Below are 19331 nucleotides of genomic sequence, written 5' to 3'. Positions count from 1 at the left end.
CCAAAGAGAAACAATCCAAACATTCATCAATAATATTCTGAATAAATTATCGCATAATCATATAATAAAATGCTACATTATAAAGGAAAGCAAACTGACTACAGCTAAGTGGAACGGCATGGATGAATATCACAAACATGACGCTGAGCCTAAAAAGCCAGGCACAAAGGAATACATACTCTATGATTTATTTTACATCAAGTTCAAAAGCAGGCAAAATGAAATGTGATGTTTAAGGACACATACTTAGTTAATAAAAACAAAAAAGGAATAATTTCCATGGAAGATGCAAGTAGGAGGCTCCTAAAGTCCCAGCAAGGTTCTATTTTTTTTGAGATGGAGTCTTGCTCTGTTGCCCAGGCTGGAGTGCAATGGTGCGATGTCAGCTCACCGCAACCTCTGCTTCCTAGGTTCAAGCAATTCTCCTACCTCAGCCTTCTGAGTAGCTGGGATTACAGGCGTGTGTCACCATGCCTGGCTAATTTTTTTGTATTTTTAGTAGAGTTAAGGTTTCTCTATATTGGTCAGGCTGGTCTCAAACCCCCAACCTCAGGTGATCCGCCTGCCTCAGCCTTCCAAAGTGCTGGTATTACAGGTGTGAGCCACCGCACCTGGCTAAAGTTCTATGTTTTATCTGGGTAATGGTTACATGGATGTTTGATAATCATTCATTAAGCAGTACAGTATTACTTTTCTATATGTGTGCCATGTGTCACCATAAGAATGGATTTTTAAAATGCAGAGGAGACAAACTCAGTAAGAAATATCTTCCGTCCCCAGTAGTTTCCAGCCTCAATAAAAATATAAACCCTGAATCTGATTTCAAATTAAGTCTTCAACCGCTTTTTTCTGACAAACTCTGGGGTGTAGGCCAATCCCCAAATGGCCATTTCTTCTTCAACTTGTTCATTAGCATACAGCCAATTATATTAATTTCTTAGTGAAGTCAGACAGGAGCCAAACACTAGCCCTCTCTCTTCCTTATACAGCAGAGATCACACTTTAAGCTCTAAGTGATTGCATAGAAGGCCCAGCTTATTTGACTTGGTGAGGGGCAGGCATCTTACCTTCCACTTAACTGAGCTTGTACTGACATCACAATGTTTCCAAATACATACTGTTCATAAAACTCTGTCTCTTTAATCTCCAGTAACCCAACTCATTTATATCCTGGATGTGGGTGAAACATTTCAGTAAACAACTACTACTATAGTGCCGTGTTAAATGCAGTAATAATAATAACAAATAGTATTAGGGAAACATTGAACTGAGAGAAAAGAATTACTCACATTGGGTTTGGTATTGCACCCCAGAAGGCAAGAGATTCAAGTAACATAGGTGGATAATATGTCTTGGAGAACTAGACAGGACAAGAGATTGCTTACCTGTATACTAGGTTTAGTTAGTTCTTGTGTGTAGTAGCACGGTTTACTTGTCATCTTTATGGGAAATCCACATATATGGTGCAGTTTAGATTTTAAATCTGAAAGAAAACTTTTCAACACAACTTCCGAATCTACTCTTGGAAAGAACTGTACAGGCTGACTTCTGACGCAACTGAGAGGATATCTGAACAATGTTAAAGAACAATGTCTGATTTTTTTACTTAAGAGGCAGAAATTTATATGAAATTTTAAAAAGTATTAAAGTAGCAATGTCAGAAAGGCACACATAAATACATCCTAACTCTTTTATGTTGCTGATCTGATACCATCCACAGCTGAAAGCATGTTTTTTCACAGGATCTTCATTCTTTCTATTCTAACACTCCAAATCAAGAGAATTCATAATATCTTATTATATGGCTTTCTAAATGAAAGGACAATTATGGTATTCCAAAAAAGATTTTTAAGGAAGAAACTATAACCCTTACGAATTACAAAATAAGGATTATAATAAACAATGAACAGATCGCACCTCCAAAAACAGTGAAAAAATTCAGGACAGAGAAATAACACATACAGATTGTATTCAGCCTGCAAAAACAGTTCTTTGAGAAAAGCAGTTACTTTTTCTGATGAAACATATTCTGAAGATTTTGAGTAATATATTGGCATCTTATGAAAGAAAATAATGAACATATGTTAACCCCAGTTTTACTATTAAAATAAGTTTGGCTTAGGAAATATGGAATGCTAAAAGACAACACTATGGCTCTTCCTTGTTTCGTTTTTAAACTCCAGCAGGACAGAATACAGATACAAATGGTAAAATCAGTACTAAGATTTGAGTTTCGCCTGAGCACTTACGCTCTTTTCATCTGTATATTTCAATTTTTCAAAATACTGTTTAAAAAGACATTTTCTTAAGTCTATGGGGTGCAATTAAGCATAAATCAAATCATCTAAAATTTGCCTATAAAATTAGATAATCTCCTCGAAAGAAAAATCTTGTTTTACAAAAAATCTTTTGTTTACAACCTACCCTTTTAATCCAACCCTTTCAATTGTAACTGAAATGCCACTGGAGGGAGCATTTGGCTAAGGAGAATCATGATTGCTTTCTACTTTCTAAGTACACATTGTTTCTGTCTAACTTTTGTTTTCTAAATTGTTGAAGTGGTGTTAAAAGAAAATATCCTTATTAAGCTCATCCTGAAATAAAAATAGAAATTCTAAGCACACCAAAAACACTTGTGCAGATAAGAAGTTTGGGGAAATGTACCACAGTTTCAGTCAGACACAGAGAAGGCTGGAAAGTATGACCATGAGAGCAGAAACAAAACTAGATTATAAGGTGGGCAGACAGCATCTGCTTCAAACAATCGGTGTGTAAAGGATATGTGAAGGTCCTTTCTCCAAGCATTTTGAAACAGATGTTGCAGTATATTTTAAGTTTTCCACAATCATCTGGAAGTTTACAGCCATACTAAAAATTAAGCACAAAATTTAAACATCTTAGAGAAAGCTGAACTTAGGTTAAGTTACAATAAACAAAAATCAAATAACTTCCAATGTAACATATATTTCCATTCCTTACCAGGGCATCCCAGTGTCTCTGGAAATCTTCATATGAGTGAAAAGGACAGTCAGGGGGGATAGCATGAAGAATATTTATAATTTGTCCCATTTTCATACTATGAAAAATGAGAGGAAGATACTATGAGCCAATGCTTAAATACAGTTTAATAAGTCAACTATGTGATTTAGAAAGTGTTCAAAAAAGATTTAACAACTGTTTCACTAACTATATAAACATTTGCTCAAGTTTCAAACACATTATACTGTCTTTTTGTTTTAACTGACAAATAAAAATAGTATATATTTATCATGTACGACATTGTATTTCAAAATATATATACATTATGATGACTAAGTCAAGCTAATTAACATGCATTTACATACTTTGTGTGTGCGTGTGCACGTGCGCGCATGTGTATGTGTGTGTGTGTGTGTGTGGGAGAGCACTTAAATTGTACTCTTAGTGCTATTTATTTATTTTTTGAGACAGAGTCTCACTCTGTCACCCAGGCTGGAGTGCAGTGGTGTGATCTCGACTTACTGAAACCTCTGCTTCCCAGGTTCAAGTGATTCTACTGCCTTAGCCACCAGCTGGATTACAGGTGCACACTACTACGCTCAGCAAATTTTTGTATTTTTAGTAGAGACAGGGTTTTGCCATGTTGGCCAGGCTAGTCTCAATCCTGGCCTCAAGTGATCTGCTTACCTTGGCCTCCCAAAGTGCTGCAATTACAGGTGTGAGCCACCTTACCCCTTGTTAATGATTTTTAATATGTGTGTAAAAAAAGTAATTGCGATTTTTGTCATTACTTTCAATAGCAAAAACCGAAATTACTTTTGAAACAATCTAATACACTCTTACTAATTTTAGTCACCATGCTGTACAATAGATCTCTTGAAGTTATCTTTCCTATATAACTAAAATTTTGTATCCTTTGACCAACATCTCCCCAATAGACCCCTTCACTTCCACCTACCCAGTCCCCGGTAAGCACTATTCTACTCTCTGTTTCTGTGAGTTCAATTGTTTTAGAGTCCACAAATAAGTGAGATGATAAGGTATTTGTCTTTCTGTGCCGGCTTATTTCATTTAACATAATATCCTTTAGTTTCATCCATGTTGCAAATGACAGGATTTCCTTCTCTTTTAAAGGTGACTACTATTCTATTTATGTATATACCATATTTTCTTCATCCATTCATCCGTCGCTAGGCACTTAGGTTGATTCCATATCTTGGCTGTTATGAATAATTCTGAAATGAACATGGGGGTACACATATCTCTTCAGCATATTGATTTAATTTTCTTTGTATGTATCACCAGTAGTGGGATTGCCAGATCACAAGGTAGTTCTATTTTTAATTTTTTGAGGAACGTCCATACTGTTTTCCATAATGGCTGAACTAATTTACATTCTTATCAATACTGTGCAAGTGTTCCCTTTTCCCCACATCCTTGCCAGTATTTGTTATTTTTTGTCATTCTGTTAATAGCCATTCAACAGGCATGAGGTGTGACTTGAATTTGCACTTCCCTGATGATTAGTGGTGTTGAGCATTTTTAAATATACCTGTTGGTCACTTAAATATCTTCTTTTGAGAAATGTTATTTGAGTGCTTTTTAAAATCACCGCCGATTTTAAAATCAGGTTGTTTTCTTGCTATTGAGTTATTTGAGTTCCTTATGTATTTTAGATATTAGCTCTTTATCAGATGTAGGGTTTACAAATATTTTCTCTCATTCTGTAAGTTGTCTCTTCACTCTGTTGACTGTTTCTTTTGCCATATGGAAGCTGTTCAGTTTGATGTAATCATATTTGTCTGTTTTTGCTTTTGTCATCTGTACTTTTCCACAGATATGCAGTTTTCAGTGTAGAGGTCTTTTACCTCCTTGGTTGTTAAATTTATTGCTAAGTATGTTTTTGGTAGCTATTATGGACAAAATTATTTTTATTGATTTCTTTGTCAGATAGTTTGTTGCTAGTGTATAGAAATGCTACTTTTGTGTGTGTTGATTTTGTATCCTACAACTGTACTAAATTTGTTCAATAGTTCTAACAGTTTTTTTGGTGGAGTCTTTAGGGTTTTCTATATATAAGTTCATGTCACCTCCATAGAGCAACAATTTAACTTCTTCCTTTACAAGCTGGATGTTTTTCTTTCTTTCTCTTGCCTAACTGCTCTAGCTTGGACTTCTAGTACTATGTTCAGAAGTGAAGAGAGTGGGCATCCTTGTCTTGTTTCTAATCTTAAAGAAAAAAATCCTTCAATTTTTCACTATTGAGTATGATATTAGCTATGGGTTTGTCATATATGGCCTTTATTTGTGCTATATCTTAACTACTAGAAGTACTAGAGAAAACTAAATTAGATTGTTGTAAACAATGTGTCAATTATAAACACAAAATAATGACTAATATTTTTCCATCCAAAGATATTACTGGTAATTGTTAGAATTTAGGGAAAAGTCTGTTAGGAGTTGAATGAATTAGAGTTAAACCCATGTTTTCTATCGACCTCCTCTCAGCTTCGATGACTGAATTATTATGTGTATGCTACTAAAGTTCTTTTTAGTAAGCAAGTTAAATTTTTATCCAATAATCCTGCTTATACTAGTAACAAATTATTTTTTCCTGAAGACAGTACAAACTTAAAACTCAGCTCATATCAAATTATAATGAATCATTAATTATTAGGTAAAGTTTATGAGGTTTAATATTTTGATAGTTTTCATTTTATAATATCTAGAAATATTACCTTTTTGAAGCTAGATCTAATAAAATGTGAATATACAATATGATTAGTAATTTAATAAAGAAAATTCATGACTTTCATAAATATGACAATATTGTTTCAATGCCTTTGTGAAGTCATAATTCAGTATTTTAAAATTCACCAAAATGGTTTATACTTTTGCACATGTCAATGTTAAGAAAGCAAATAAGAGAAAACTACTATATTTTGAACCCACCTTAGATACTACAAACTGAAATCTCACCTCGGCAAAACGTAGCACCAGTTGCTTAGAATGGAACGTCTCTCAATGACAGCACGCTTGTTAGTATGAAAATCCTTTATAATCCTCTGGGAAATCTCAAACTCTTCTAGCTTTTAATAGAAATAAGATTTGTAAGTCCTCAAATAATTCAGCAAAAAAGAAGACATTTTAAAAGATACATATCTGTTATATATACAGTAGGTTATAAAGTAGTTTTTAAAGACTTAAGTTACATTGAATCATGTATAACCACTTTACATAAGTAATTAATGTTGCAGCTCACCCTGCTTCTCCTCTATACAATATATAAAGTATTTCATGGTTTCCCTCTTACCATCCAAGCCCAAACTCCTATTTTGTAGTTATTTTAGCTGATTTTCAGGGTTTTTTTTAAAAAAATTATGTGAATTTCAGGAAGTTGAATCTCTTCCAAAGGAAGGTATTCATATTTTGAAATAATAGCTTTTAACCTCGATTTTTTTTTTAATAAAGAATGAGTAAGGGAATCATACTTCTATCTGGTCTTTTGGAAGAGAAAAGAAGAGCCAATGCTTCAGTCTCCTTTTATATCCCTCCCAGCCTGCTAGAACACTTTGTTCCCTGTTCCTTCAGTTTCCTCCTATAGGGCATTTTAGTTTGTATTTAACCTATAAAAGTTTGCCGATTATAGCTTTCTTACCCTGGAAAATCTCCCTGAGAGGCAATGTTACACTTAGCCAAAGATATAGAGAGACCTCAAGGAGGGTAAATAAATAAAGTATCAAATTTTGGGCAAAAGGACACTATAGATTAGAGAGAATGGTTCATAAACCCTTACCCCATTTTTAACCAACCACCTAGCATCTTTTGGGAAACAATGTTCTAACCTCACTGCCTACTACTTTTCAAGGAAGTCCAACTAAACTAGACAAACTTTTATTGCCTGGACAACTCATTAGCATTTTAACAATACTGTTGTTTAAAGTATCGCCCCCACTCTGATTTATCTGACTCCTACCAATAAGGTTCTGTTGTCTGGATCTAGATCCATCTTCTCCATGCCCAGTGACTGATTCTTCTCTGAGTTCCTATGGCTTTCATTAAGACTAACAGAAATAGAGGAGCAGGGAAGAGCAGGAAAACATGAATGCAGGAAGAGGAAGATAAGATAAGCTAGTTATGTTGTGAGGTAAAAGAGCAAGGACATGCAGAATGAATAAGGACACATATTCTCCTGTGGACAAGAGATAAATCTTGCACTGTGATGTACTGTGCTTAAGAGATCAGTTGCCTGAACAGTGTAATAAAAACAGGGTTAGAGCAGGCATGGTTATGAATAAGACTGGTTGCAGAGGGACAAATAAACTGAGAGAAAACAGAACTTAAAATTGAATTCATAGAAGGTAGGTAACAGGTTCGAATGTTTAAAGTTTATGGGTTCTCACATACTTATCTAGCTTGAATATATATCCTTCCGGGTACTTTCTACAGTATTCAGAGACTCAGGTCAAATGCTGCATGGACCTCAATAGTACCAGTACTTAATGTTCACATTGGTCTTCCTCAACACAGATTAAAGACTGGCAAACAACTCAACTGTTGACCATATACTCCAAGAGACTGCGAATGCTCACCCTTTGTATTTATTTATTTATTTAGCAAATATTAATAAAGTGCTCTTCTATGACCAAAACCATACTGAAAAGCAGGTATTCAATAAATATTACTTTCTTCTTAAAATGCCAAACTAAAGAATTTGGACTTAATTTTTTCTAGGCAATGCTGAAATACTAAAGACATTTAGGCTGGGGACCTTTGTTTTAGAAAGTGAACTCCCTTGACACTGTAAGGAAAAATTAGATAAACTTGAAGGATACAACTCTTAGCAGTGGATCACTTGGCTCATGCATTGATGAAGAACGCAGCTAGCTGTGAGAATTAATGTGAATTGCAGGACACATTGATCATTGACACTTTGAACACACTTGCGGCCCTGGGTTCCTCCCAGGGCTTTAAGAAAAAAATAAAAAACTTAAAGGAGAGAAACCGAAAACAAGGCCCATATGGAGACTGGTTTAATAGTTCAAGCAAAAAAAGGGAGTCTGATTTAAAGCAACAGAAATGGAGACAGAGAGGAGTCAATTTAAGAGACTAGAGTTGTCTATTAAAGACTAACTGGAAAGAGAAAATGAGAAAGAGGAAAAGCCAAGGATGACTCTGAAGTCTTTAGGTAGGTAAATGATTGGCTGCTGATGCCACTAATGAAAATAATTACACAGGAGGAACAGATATGGGGCTGGGGAGTGACAAATGAATATATTCAGTGTTAGACATAATTGAGTCTGATTGCCATTGTACATTCATTTGAAAGTATCCAAGAGAGGGCAGAAATATTACAACTATACAAGATATTTGGAAGGTGCTGCTGTATAGGCTGAAGCCACTGAAATGGGTGAGCCTGCTAAGGAAAAGAGGGCCAAAAATGGAACCCTAAGAAACAGCAACATTTATCATTTTAAAATGATAAACGAATGAAGAACCCCAAAGGAATTCCAGGAGATTCTAGAAAAATCAGTTTCAGAGAAATCAAGAAAGGAAATTATTTCAAGAAGAAAAGGGTGAAAAATAGTATAAATATTTCAAAGATTTCACATATAATTCCCTCAGACATTTTCTTTTTCTCTTAATTCCTAAAGTAACATAGTTCCTACAACACCAATTTTGATACTCCATTACCAACCATTTTTAATTGTATTTTTATTCAACATATATTAGGTATCTATTTCTGTCAGGCTCTATGGGACATGCAAAATTGAAGCAAAAAACCTAAGGCCAGGTAAAGGAAGCATGGTATAGTAAAAAGAACAGAGTTGAAGGACAAACTCAAATCCCGAATCTCTTGCTTACTACCTTTACGACCCAGAGCAACTTATTTAACTGCTTTGTGTCTTAATTTACTTACTTATAAAATAATAACAATAGCTATTATTTTTGAACCTCTATTAGGCGTCAGTACTATGCTAAGCCCTTAATGTACTTTACCCCATTACCCTCCTTATAACCCTAGAAGGTAGATATCATTATTTCCAATTTATAAGAAAAATGGAGATTCTGCGAGAGTAAGTAACCTGCCAAAGAAGCACTGTTAATTAGTGCAGATCTGAGAGTTTTAATGTGATTCTAAGCCTACACTGAATTTTCTGGGTATGTGAATATTAACTAGTCCTCAGTAAATGTTCCCTTCTTCTGGTAAGTTTTATGTGTGCATGCTCTTCTTTTTCTGACCTAGACAAAAAATTCTGAGAGAAAGAATGTTTTCCATTAGCACTTGGCACATATACATAATAGTACCCAATAAATATCTATGTATGAAATAAATAGAAATTTGTTTTGAGGCACTTGTCTCCCAAATTTTCCATATAATTATATTTCAAGACAAATAGTTTAAGATTACATAATGCTTTTCTGAAATATATCCCTTATGTAACTGTGGATTCAGTTATAATCTTAATGCAGCAAACAGTAAAATGGCAATTTGTCCATATAAATTCCCTTCAAAACATTTAATTACTTTCAGGAAAGTATTATTTTAAAGTTTAACACAGTCTAAAATTTGAGAAATGAGTAAATTGTTTCAATTACCTCTTAAATTTTTTTATCTCTATTTAAATTGTAACGATAAGGCTGAAATCTGCTTTAAAATTTGTCTAAATAGGGTCAAAAGTCAGGATTTTAAAAAGTACTCCAATCTCTAGCCCAAAGGAATTAAAAAAGAATTTAGAAACAAAAGTCACCTAGTTCAAAAAATAAATTAGTCTTTCACTCCAGTCAATGCTCCATTTATTCCATAAATGTTTATGAAAGTGTGTGGTAGGCACTAAGGTAGGCGCCTATGATAGAAAGATTAGTAAGACACAGACCCTTCCCTCTAGGACTTCTCAGTTTAATGAGACATTTGCATAGATCGCATGTGATAAACATGGCAAGGGAGCACCAAGAGAGATGAGACTTGGGAGCTGGGGAATTTTTCAGAGGGGTGATGTCTGAGATAAGCCTTGAAAGATGAGCAGGAGAAAGGGAATTACAGGCTTAGACAACAGTGTGAGCAAAGACATGGAAGGATGAAAGACCAAACCATCTTTGAGAAACGATTCATAGTTTGGCTACTTGGAGAGCAGTAATGGGAGGTGACACTATAAGTTAGGCAGGTTTGAATCAGTTTGCTGAAAACCTTGTATGTCATGGTAAACAGCTGAGATTGTATCTTATAGTCAATGGAGGCCATGGCAAATTTTTGAAAAAAGGAATGAAAGCAAACAAAATAAACTGGAGGAAAGAGAAACCAGAAACATCCTCCTTCTCACCTCTTCACCCTCAATCCCCTCCGCCAACTTGACCTAATAACTATGAAAGAAAATAACCGGAATCTCAGAACCCCGAACTCACTATGCCAAAGGAAATGTTAAGCTTGGGAAGTGACTCACACAAAAACAAAAAACAAACAAAAAAACCCTGCCTTCCTTTTGTTCCCAGATAGCTTAGTTCAGATTATTACCATAAATGCAGATTTACTGGGTGACAGAAATGCCTGACTTTTCCTCTCCCCACTTTTCATGTATATAATGTAGATTGACTTGCCTCATTGTCTACCCTCCTCCTTTTTCCCCTTCTGCTTTTTCTTTCTCCTTTAAATACTGAAGTCCTCAAAACCCTCTTTGGAGAAAGCACAGGGCACAGTTCCTATTGTAACTTGTGTTTCTTTTCCCTGGGCATGTCATCAACCTTGGCAAAATAAACCTGAGTCATTTTAAATGGCTTTTCTTTAAATCTGGCATAACTTTTTGGTTATGTTAACGAATGCCAGATTTTAATAAAAGGAAAATTAAATGCAATTATCTTTTAGGCTCCATGGGGAATAAAGATGAATAAGACAGGACCTAGAATTTCAAAAAGATTACAGTTTAGTGGGAACATAGGTATATATGAAACTAATTTTTATAGCAGTCAGAATATGTAAGATGCCATATAAAAAACATAAGCAAAAGTGAGACTTGGAGAAGCTGATGAACAATCATAATTTAGAGAATTAATTTAATTTAACAAGTACGTGTTGAGTGCATAATGTTGAATAGAGGAGAGGTATGTGTCTGCCCCATTTTTGATGTTTCCTTCCATGCCCAGAAAGCTCTACTAACACAAATTCCTGGAATCACTCTGCTCCATCATTCATTCCTCCCTAGAGCAGATGGATGGTGATATGGTTTGGCTGCATTGCCACTCAAATCTCATCTTGAACTGTAGTTTCCATAATCCCCCCCATGTTGTAGGAGGGACCCAGTGGAAGTTAATTTATTCATGGGGGCAGTTACCCTCACGCTGTTCTTGTGATAGTGAGTTCTTGCAAGATCTGATGGTTTTATAAAGGGCTTTTCCCCCTTTGCTGGGCAATTTTCTCCCACCATGCCTGTAAATTTCCGGAGGCCTTCCCAGCCATGAGGAACTGTGAGTCAATTAAACCTCTTTCCTTTATAAATTACCCAATGTGGGGTATTTCTTCATAGCAGCATGAGAATGGACTAATACAGAAGGTAAAATTGGGATGAATAACCAGGCATGTTGGCTCACCTCCTCCCCTTCCTCTTGGGAGCTGGCCTGATGGCAGAGTGGTGTTAGGCACTCTCTTTGACATATCAGAACCAGTGCCTGGTCTCCCAAGCGAGGCCTGTGGTTTTTCCACTACTGCAATAAGAGGGTGGATTAGTCTGCATCACTCTAAGGTTCAGATAAGCCATGTCCTCAAGAGCTGTTTTTCCTTTCCAGTAATGAACAGCATGACTATATATTCCAGTTTGTGCATGTGGGGCCAGCATCCCATCAGGTTAGTGTCCCTTTCACTCTCAGAAGCATCCTGTTTTGAGGATAAATTATAATCTCACTCTAGTAATAAAGGTGACATTCTGATCTCTATTTATGTCTTACTCCCCTGTCAATCTCTAATTTGGTTCAAACTCAGGTGTAGAATACAGAAATATCATCTCTAGAAAATTCAAAGGTGAATAAGTCACAATATTAGTCTTCATGATGCTTCTTCAAAGGAAATCAGAGGTATAAACTTAGTATAATTATAAAAATAGAAGTAAGTATGTGAGTATAAACTACAATTTGACTATGTGTCCCCTCCAAAACTAATTTTGAAATTTAATCCACAATGTGGCAGTATTAAGACGTGGGGCTTTTTTTCTTTCTTTCTTTCTTTTTTTTTTTTTTTTTTTTTTTGAGATGGAGTCTCACTCTGTAGCCCATGCTGGAATGCAGAGGTACAATCTTGGCTCACTGCAACCTCCACCTCCCAGGTCCTGGTTCAAGCAATTCTCCTGCCTCAGCCTCCAGAGTAGCGGGGATTATAGGAATGTGCCACCATGCCCAGCTAATTTTTGTATTTTTAGTAGAGATGGGGTTCACCATGTTGGCCAGGTTGGTCTTGAACTCCTGACCTCGTGATCTGCCTGCCTTGGCCTTTCTAAGTGCTGGGATTACAGCCACAGCATCTTGCGATGTGGAGCATGTGACAGGTGATTAGGTTACGGGGAATTTGCCCTCATGAATGGATTAATCCATTCATGGATTAGTGGATTAGTAGGTTAATGAATTAATGGTTTGTCATGGGAGTAGGACTGGTGGCTTTATAAGAGGAAGAGAAACCTCAGCTTCCACACCCAGCCTTCTCGATATGTGATGCTGTGCGCCACCTCAGGACTCAACAGAGTCCCCAGCAGCAAGAAGGTCCTCACCAAATATGGCCCCTTGACCTTGGACATTTTAGCCTCTGTAAGTGTTATAAATAAATTCATTTTCTTTACAAATTACCCAATTTCAGATATTCTAAGTAACAGAAAACAAAGACAGTATGGTACAAGAGAGTATGAGGGTTTAAATGAGGGTGGGCAGTCACACAGGATTTGGAACCTTAGGAAGGCTCCTCATCAGTCCAAGATATACATGTCACGTTACCCATTCCAGTTATTTATATGCAGGTCAACTTCTCTACTGGCTTATATCATTCTCCAGGGCAGAAAAGTAGATCCTATACATCTTTGAATTATCAATTGTCCTTTGTTACTTATTCACATAAGAGGTAATCAAAAAATTAAATGGAAATAAATGAATGGAGGAGTAGCATTTGAACTGGGCCTTAAAAGATGAGAAGAATGTGTACAGCCAATCAGAGGGGCATTCTAAGCAAAGGAAGAGTCATTTGTCCTATGCCTGGAGTTTCTCAACTTCATCACTACTGACGAATAATTCTGTGGGTGGGGATAAGATTACTGTCCTAGGCAGGGAAGGATATGCAGTAGCATCCCTTCTCTGGCCTCTACCCACTAGATGCCATTAGCAACACCATCCTTCTCCCATTGTGACAGCCAAAATTATCTCTAGACGTAATTATTTCTCATAAGGAGCCAATCATTCATTTCCCTGCCCTCAATTGCTTCCACTGAGAACTACTGGCCTAGAGGAAAGAAAATAACATTGAATGATACTAGCACGTAAGGTTCTATGCTAAGTGCTATGGGAATTCACAAAATAAAAGATGTATCCTCCTACTAAGAAGACAGAAAGTGTTATGTGTAAAAAACAGATGCAAAAAAAATGCTACCAGAATGTCAAGGGCAGGGGAATTAATAGTAAATTAATGAGCTGAAATCATTCTTTTTACATTTGGAGGTGAAAGAAGAAGCAAGAAGTAGGTGCTAAGACAGAATAGGTTGTGGAGAGTCATGGATAGCACCTTAAAAAATTTTCGAACCAAGAAATAATGTGAAGACCTGTGTTAAATGAACAGAATAACATTTTCTTTGGGGAAGCAGATTTAGAACAATGTAAATATATCAAGCATTTAATAATATACATTTTGATAATAAAAACCTCCCTACCACCTTTCATGTTAAAAATTAAAACCTAACCCATGTTAGTAACAGTAATAAACATAATAAGTATATCGCAAATACAGTAAAGCATATAAATCACAATATGTGGTACCTCAGGTGGTGGCAGTCTGATTGTGCAAGCTTCTATACTTAGACAAACTTGAGTTTCTGTTACATTGATGTTTAATGCTGAAAATAAAACATTTAACTGTGAACTAATTGGAATTATTACTCCATACTACTAAATTAAGTATTTTAGTAACAAAGGAAACTTAATCAAGTCAAAAACAAGAACAGATTTTTTTCCATACATGGAAAAATTCAAATAATAACCACTTAATATTTGGCAGTTTAGAGATGAGACATCCAAAAGAGGACAAAGGTATGAAACAGCATGAATATGTGTGTGGGGTGCAGGTCACAGGCAAGGTTACAACAAGAAAAATGAGACACCCCACAGTTAAGAGGAAAATCCAACAAATACTTTATACAAATCTGACTATATATAAAAATAAGGAGATTGTCCTCTTGTGTAATCTAAAGAGGTATCACACCACATTTCTGATTTGAGTACTCTCTTACTAACAAATATCTTCAAATATACTGGCAGATATATTTCAGAACTCCTGGAGCCTTGAAGTCTTTGCCTTTCTTTTTCATAAAGAAAACTAATTCTGAAATGTCAGGATGGTGTTGACTTTGGGAATGGTTGGTACATGAAAAAAGCATGAGGTGGGTTCTGGGGTACTCCTAATGTTGTTTCTCAATCTGAGAATGGTCACAAGAATATGTTTAGTTTATTAAAATTAAATGAGCTATACACTTAAAGTTTGTCATAGTGTATTAATTTCAGTAAAAGTAAAAAAAAAATCCTAACACAAGAGTGAGGAATTTTCCTCTTCTAAACTGTTATTTTTAATCCCTACAGCTATAGTCTCATGACAGTGTTTGAAGATGAAACTAGATGTAGGTAATGAACCCATTCACCCAGAGCTAGGGCACACTGACTGATACTACACAACTTAAACATAAAACTAGTGCAAGGAGAGCAAACAGCCTTCAGCTAGAAAGTCAACTCAGATCTAATAGTTTTAGATTACAGGTCAGGATTTTAAGGCTATTCCCAAATGATATAAAATGCTATCGTGATTGATTAATAATGTCTACATTATTAATGTAGTGGTGGTGACTCAGGATTCTCATCTATCTGCTATCTCTGGACTACTGTTTAGGGAAGTGTCTATCTAAAATACAACCATGCAAATCAATGAAAGAACTAGATTAAGCTATATACTAAACTGTATACTTTAGATCATCTGTGTTTCTTTTTACAATTTTTTGAGAAGAAAAAGAATCCTATTCTTATAAGAAATAAAGCTTTGACTTACATCAGTACTAAGGAATTTTTGATGATATATGATTCTGGAAACTATACATATAAATGCCTGCAGAATTAAACTCCTTCATGGTCATGATTTTCTTGAAGTAGAGAAAATAAAAATATGGCTTTTTCCAATTAAGATGAATTTATCTCATATAGTCTAGAATGTACATTTTGAACAAGAAGTGACTTCCCAGGTGAAATTCTGATTACAATAATATCTGATTAAGGTCTTATACAACCTAATTCCTAATTAATAAATAGTTATAACAACCCAATGATCTAGTTATTTTTATTTTTATCTTTTTTTTTTGAAATAGGGTCTTGTTCTATCATCCAGGCTGGAGTGGTGCAGTGGCGCAATCATGGCTTACTGCATGCAGCCTCAACATCCTATACTCAAGTGGCCCTCCACCTCGGTCTCCCAAGTAGCTGGGGCTACAGGCATGTGCCACCATACCTGGCTAACTTAAAAAAATTTTCGTAGAGATGGCGTCTCATCATGTTGCCCAGGCTGGTCTTGAACTTGTGGGCTCAAGCAATCTACCTACCTCAGTCTCCCAAAGTGTTGGGATTACAGGCGTGCACCACCATGCCCAGCATATGATACTGTTTTCTTTAAAAACTGTAAATTATATTATCTATTGACTTATGCATTTTGACTTACCTACAGCACTTTGTCTTCCCCTCTGAGAAAGAAAATCTCTTCCTTAAAAAAAAAAAATTCATAGAATATGCCATATTACTACAACTCATAAATCATCATGCTTGATATTTATAACTATGCTTGATGTGAAATTATCAAGCTAAGGAAAATACTTTAAAATGCAGTTGTTGTATAAAGGAATATCTGATGACAGCTCAGAGAAAAAATATAATCATTCAAAAAGTATCTCTTAATTAAAAGGATGTAAATACCCAATTCTTCCCCTAAATATCTATTTCCTGTTATAAAATATTGAGAAAACAATCAGACTTCAACAAAAATTCAGAATAGCTTCTCCGTTTTAACAGTATTGTGTTCATTTTATCATACTGCTTCATAATTTATATTTATTCCTAAGTATCAAGTATTATATAATAATTTTTTTTAAAAACATCAGCAGACCTCTGTATATAATCCCAAAGTAAAGAAATGACATTTATGTTGTTGTGGGCTTGCTTGAGATTGCTTAGGTGGGTCAGTTTCAAGAATTATTCTCTAAAACTTATATATCTTAAAATTAAGGACAGATCCACATTGATATGGTTTGGCTGTGTCCCCACCTGAATCTCAAATTGTAGCTCCCATAATTCCCACATGTTGTGGGAGGGACCCAGTAGGAGGTAACTGAACCATGGGGGTGTGGCTTTCCTGTGCTGTTTTTGTGATAGTGAATAAACCTCATGAGATCTGCTGGTTTTATAAAGGGTCATTCTCATAAACATGCTCTTTTGCCTGCTGCCATGTAAGATGTCCCTTTGCTCTCCCTTCATCTTCTGCCATAATTGTGAGGCCTCCCTAGCTATGTGGAACTGTGAATCCATTAAGCCTCTTTCCTTTATAAATTACCCAGCCTCCAGTATGTCTTTATTAGCAGCATGAGAACAGACTAATACACATATAACAGAAGTAATCTAGTTCAGAAATCCCCAATGAGTAAAATAATAAAGTTACCTTGTATCAATAGATGGCCAGTTCTATTCCAGGCTGGAGCAAGTCTAGCCGTAAATGAATATAAAAGGCAGTTCTGAAGAATTACAGGAATTACTCTTTGTGGGATCTCCATCTAAAAATATTAAATGGGAAAATATGGGCAAATTTAGAGCAACTGCTGTGTGTGTATATATTAATAGGAAATGACTGCTCATTTAGATCACCACCCAACAAATTGGGCTATTCTACATAAAAATGTAGTCATTGCTAGAGCTAATCATATCTGGTTCTAAAGTTAAAGAAGTGTTAAAATATATTCACTTCAAAACCACTACTATTGTCATGCTTTCATGGCCAAATACTACCTGCTTACCTTGGCCAATAAGTCTAAATCTTGGGAGTTCTGTGCTAAAAACCTTGATCATTACTTCATATTCTGCTCTACACAGACAAATCCAAATGAGAACAAACTTGCAAGAGTCATTACTGTTCACTCTGCTCCCAGACCAAACTGAGGGTCAGGATGCTATTTCTTGTGACCCAATAACAAGATGCAGATTAACTGGAAAGAAAGAGAGTTCTTATTTTCTGCAACTGGTTACAGGGAGAAGGCCTGGAAGTTATTACCAGAACAACTCAAAATTACAAAATTTTCCAGAGATAATATACCTTCTAAGCTATATGTCTACATGTAAGTCTGCATTCATCTAAAGACATAAGTAGTTAACTTCTTTTAATCTATAACTAAGATCTGAGTCATGAAGACCTTCTTTTGGAGCCTCAGTAAGTTTACTTAATCTAAATGGGTCTAGGTGCTAGGGTGATTACCTTTATCTTGTCTCCTGCTGAATCAGAAAGGTCTGGGGAGTTCCTTTAGACCCAAATAAACTTGTTTGTGGAGGCCTGGGGAGTTTCTTCAGACTCCCAATAAAACTTGTTTAATCCTAAAAGAGTCCTGTCAAGAATTCCTTCATTATCTTGTCATGCTTCAAGGACCAGGAAAAGCCTAGGCAAAACTCTTGGTGGGGTCTTTGTTACATTCCAGCCTTTGTAAAAGGGCACAGGCTCAACTAGCTTTTAATGTTTAACCTTGCTACTCAGTCAGTGCTGAGACAGTTGTAATGGAAGCCTGGGTTATGAGACCTGGTCTGCCACGACTCTAGAAAATACATACTTACATAAACACACATGAAACCAAGAGAATATCTGTATTTGTATAATACCAAATTAATTTTAAAAATTAAGATTTTCACTTATAATTAAGACCAGTAAGTAATAGGAACCACATTTATCCTCCTCCTTGAAATGCCTAAATCACAAGGCAAGTTATATGATATAACAGTTCACAAGATATTGGACATCAGGCAACAAAGAAAAGTGATTCCCAAAAGATGGAAAAAGAATAAGATAAGCCCTAGCTTCTTGATAGATGGTTCTTAGGCTGTAGTACAGAGAAGGGGCACCTAGGAAGAGGCCAGAAGTCTTCATGAATTGAGGAGATAGAGCTGAGAGTCTAGGAAGCTAGAGTTTTCAGTGTGAAGTACAGGACAGGAAAGAGTTGCACAGAAAGCAAACTCTGGAGATCAACAAGAGAGTGTTTCTTGAGTAATCAGCTGAGTATGGATTAACACAGACATGTGAGGAAACTACCCAAGGCTGGAGAAAGAGCCAAGGCAGTTTGCTACATAAAAATCCTTGAAAATACAGTCCAGAAAAAATTGCTGGCTTTGCCTTTGTGAAAAGAACATGCAAACACACGAGATAGCCAAGGAAAACTGTCTCCCAATATTATCCACCTCTAATTTTTGTACCATTTTGACTTATGGTGAATGTTTCCAGGACATAACGATAATCTATTGGCAAAGGATGGAACCAAATTTGTTCAATTTGTCTCATACGGAATTTAATTAAGGCTACTATCAATAGGACTCTATAATGCTGACCTCAAACATGGCCCCAGGGGCCCAGACCCAAACAGTGGAACAAATCCCATAAGCCACCAGGGTCTTCCTTAAAGATGTAGCTAGATTTCTCTCTTAATTTCTGTATTGACTTTCTCTATGGCCCAAGAAATCAATCCAGATACAGCAAAATATATCAGCATAGGCTCAGCCTAAGGGTGTAAGGAAGAAGTATGGGGCAATTCTGTCATTCACAGCCATCCTGGCTGGTGACCTGAATGGTGTGATTTATCACTTCAGCTAAAGTCAGGGAGAAATTCTCTACCACCTTTTCTATGTGGGTGACTCCCATTGTCGGGAAGCTGTTTACAGGATATGCATGAACAATGGATTGTTATCTCTCTAAGAAGCTCTTCCAAAATAACCAAGGAGAGCCTCATTTTGGAGAGATTGCAGCAGTTGTCTAAGGGCTATTAACAGAACTTCAAGAAGAAACAAATTCCTAATTATAGGTAAAGACTTCAATACTGTTCTCTTGATAACTGATA

General features: G+C 35.9%; 1 protein-coding gene and 1 pseudogene across 6 annotated transcripts in view; one reads left to right on the top strand and one right to left on the bottom strand.

The window, feature by feature from the left end:
- The window catches only part of C13H18orf63 (chromosome 13 C18orf63 homolog), a 48137-nt gene that overhangs the window by 14384 nt on the left and 14422 nt on the right, over positions 1-19331 (bottom strand). For all 6 annotated transcript variants that reach the window (XM_035271349.3, XM_008979987.5, XM_078348267.1 and 3 more), the window contains exons 5-11: positions 16904-17015; positions 15914-15955; positions 13978-14054; positions 5959-6068; positions 2980-3076; positions 2783-2868; positions 1386-1569 (exon numbers count right to left, since the gene is read on the bottom strand). In XM_035271349.3, the coding sequence (XP_035127240.3) occupies positions 1386-1569; positions 2783-2868; positions 2980-3076; positions 5959-6068; positions 13978-14054; positions 15914-15955; positions 16904-17015 (708 nt within the window). The remainder of the gene's footprint in view (positions 1-1385; positions 1570-2782; positions 2869-2979; positions 3077-5958; positions 6069-13977; positions 14055-15913; positions 15956-16903; positions 17016-19331) is intronic.
- On the top strand, positions 7815-7959 carry LOC128928019 (5.8S ribosomal RNA; annotated as a pseudogene).

Source organism: Callithrix jacchus, chromosome 13 (assembly GCF_049354715.1).
Source record: "Callithrix jacchus isolate 240 chromosome 13, calJac240_pri, whole genome shotgun sequence".
In the NCBI taxonomy this organism is placed as follows: Eukaryota; Metazoa; Chordata; class Mammalia; order Primates; family Cebidae; genus Callithrix; species Callithrix jacchus.
Note: the sequence above shows the minus strand (reverse complement) of the source record. Positions and strands in the feature narration are given on the sequence as shown.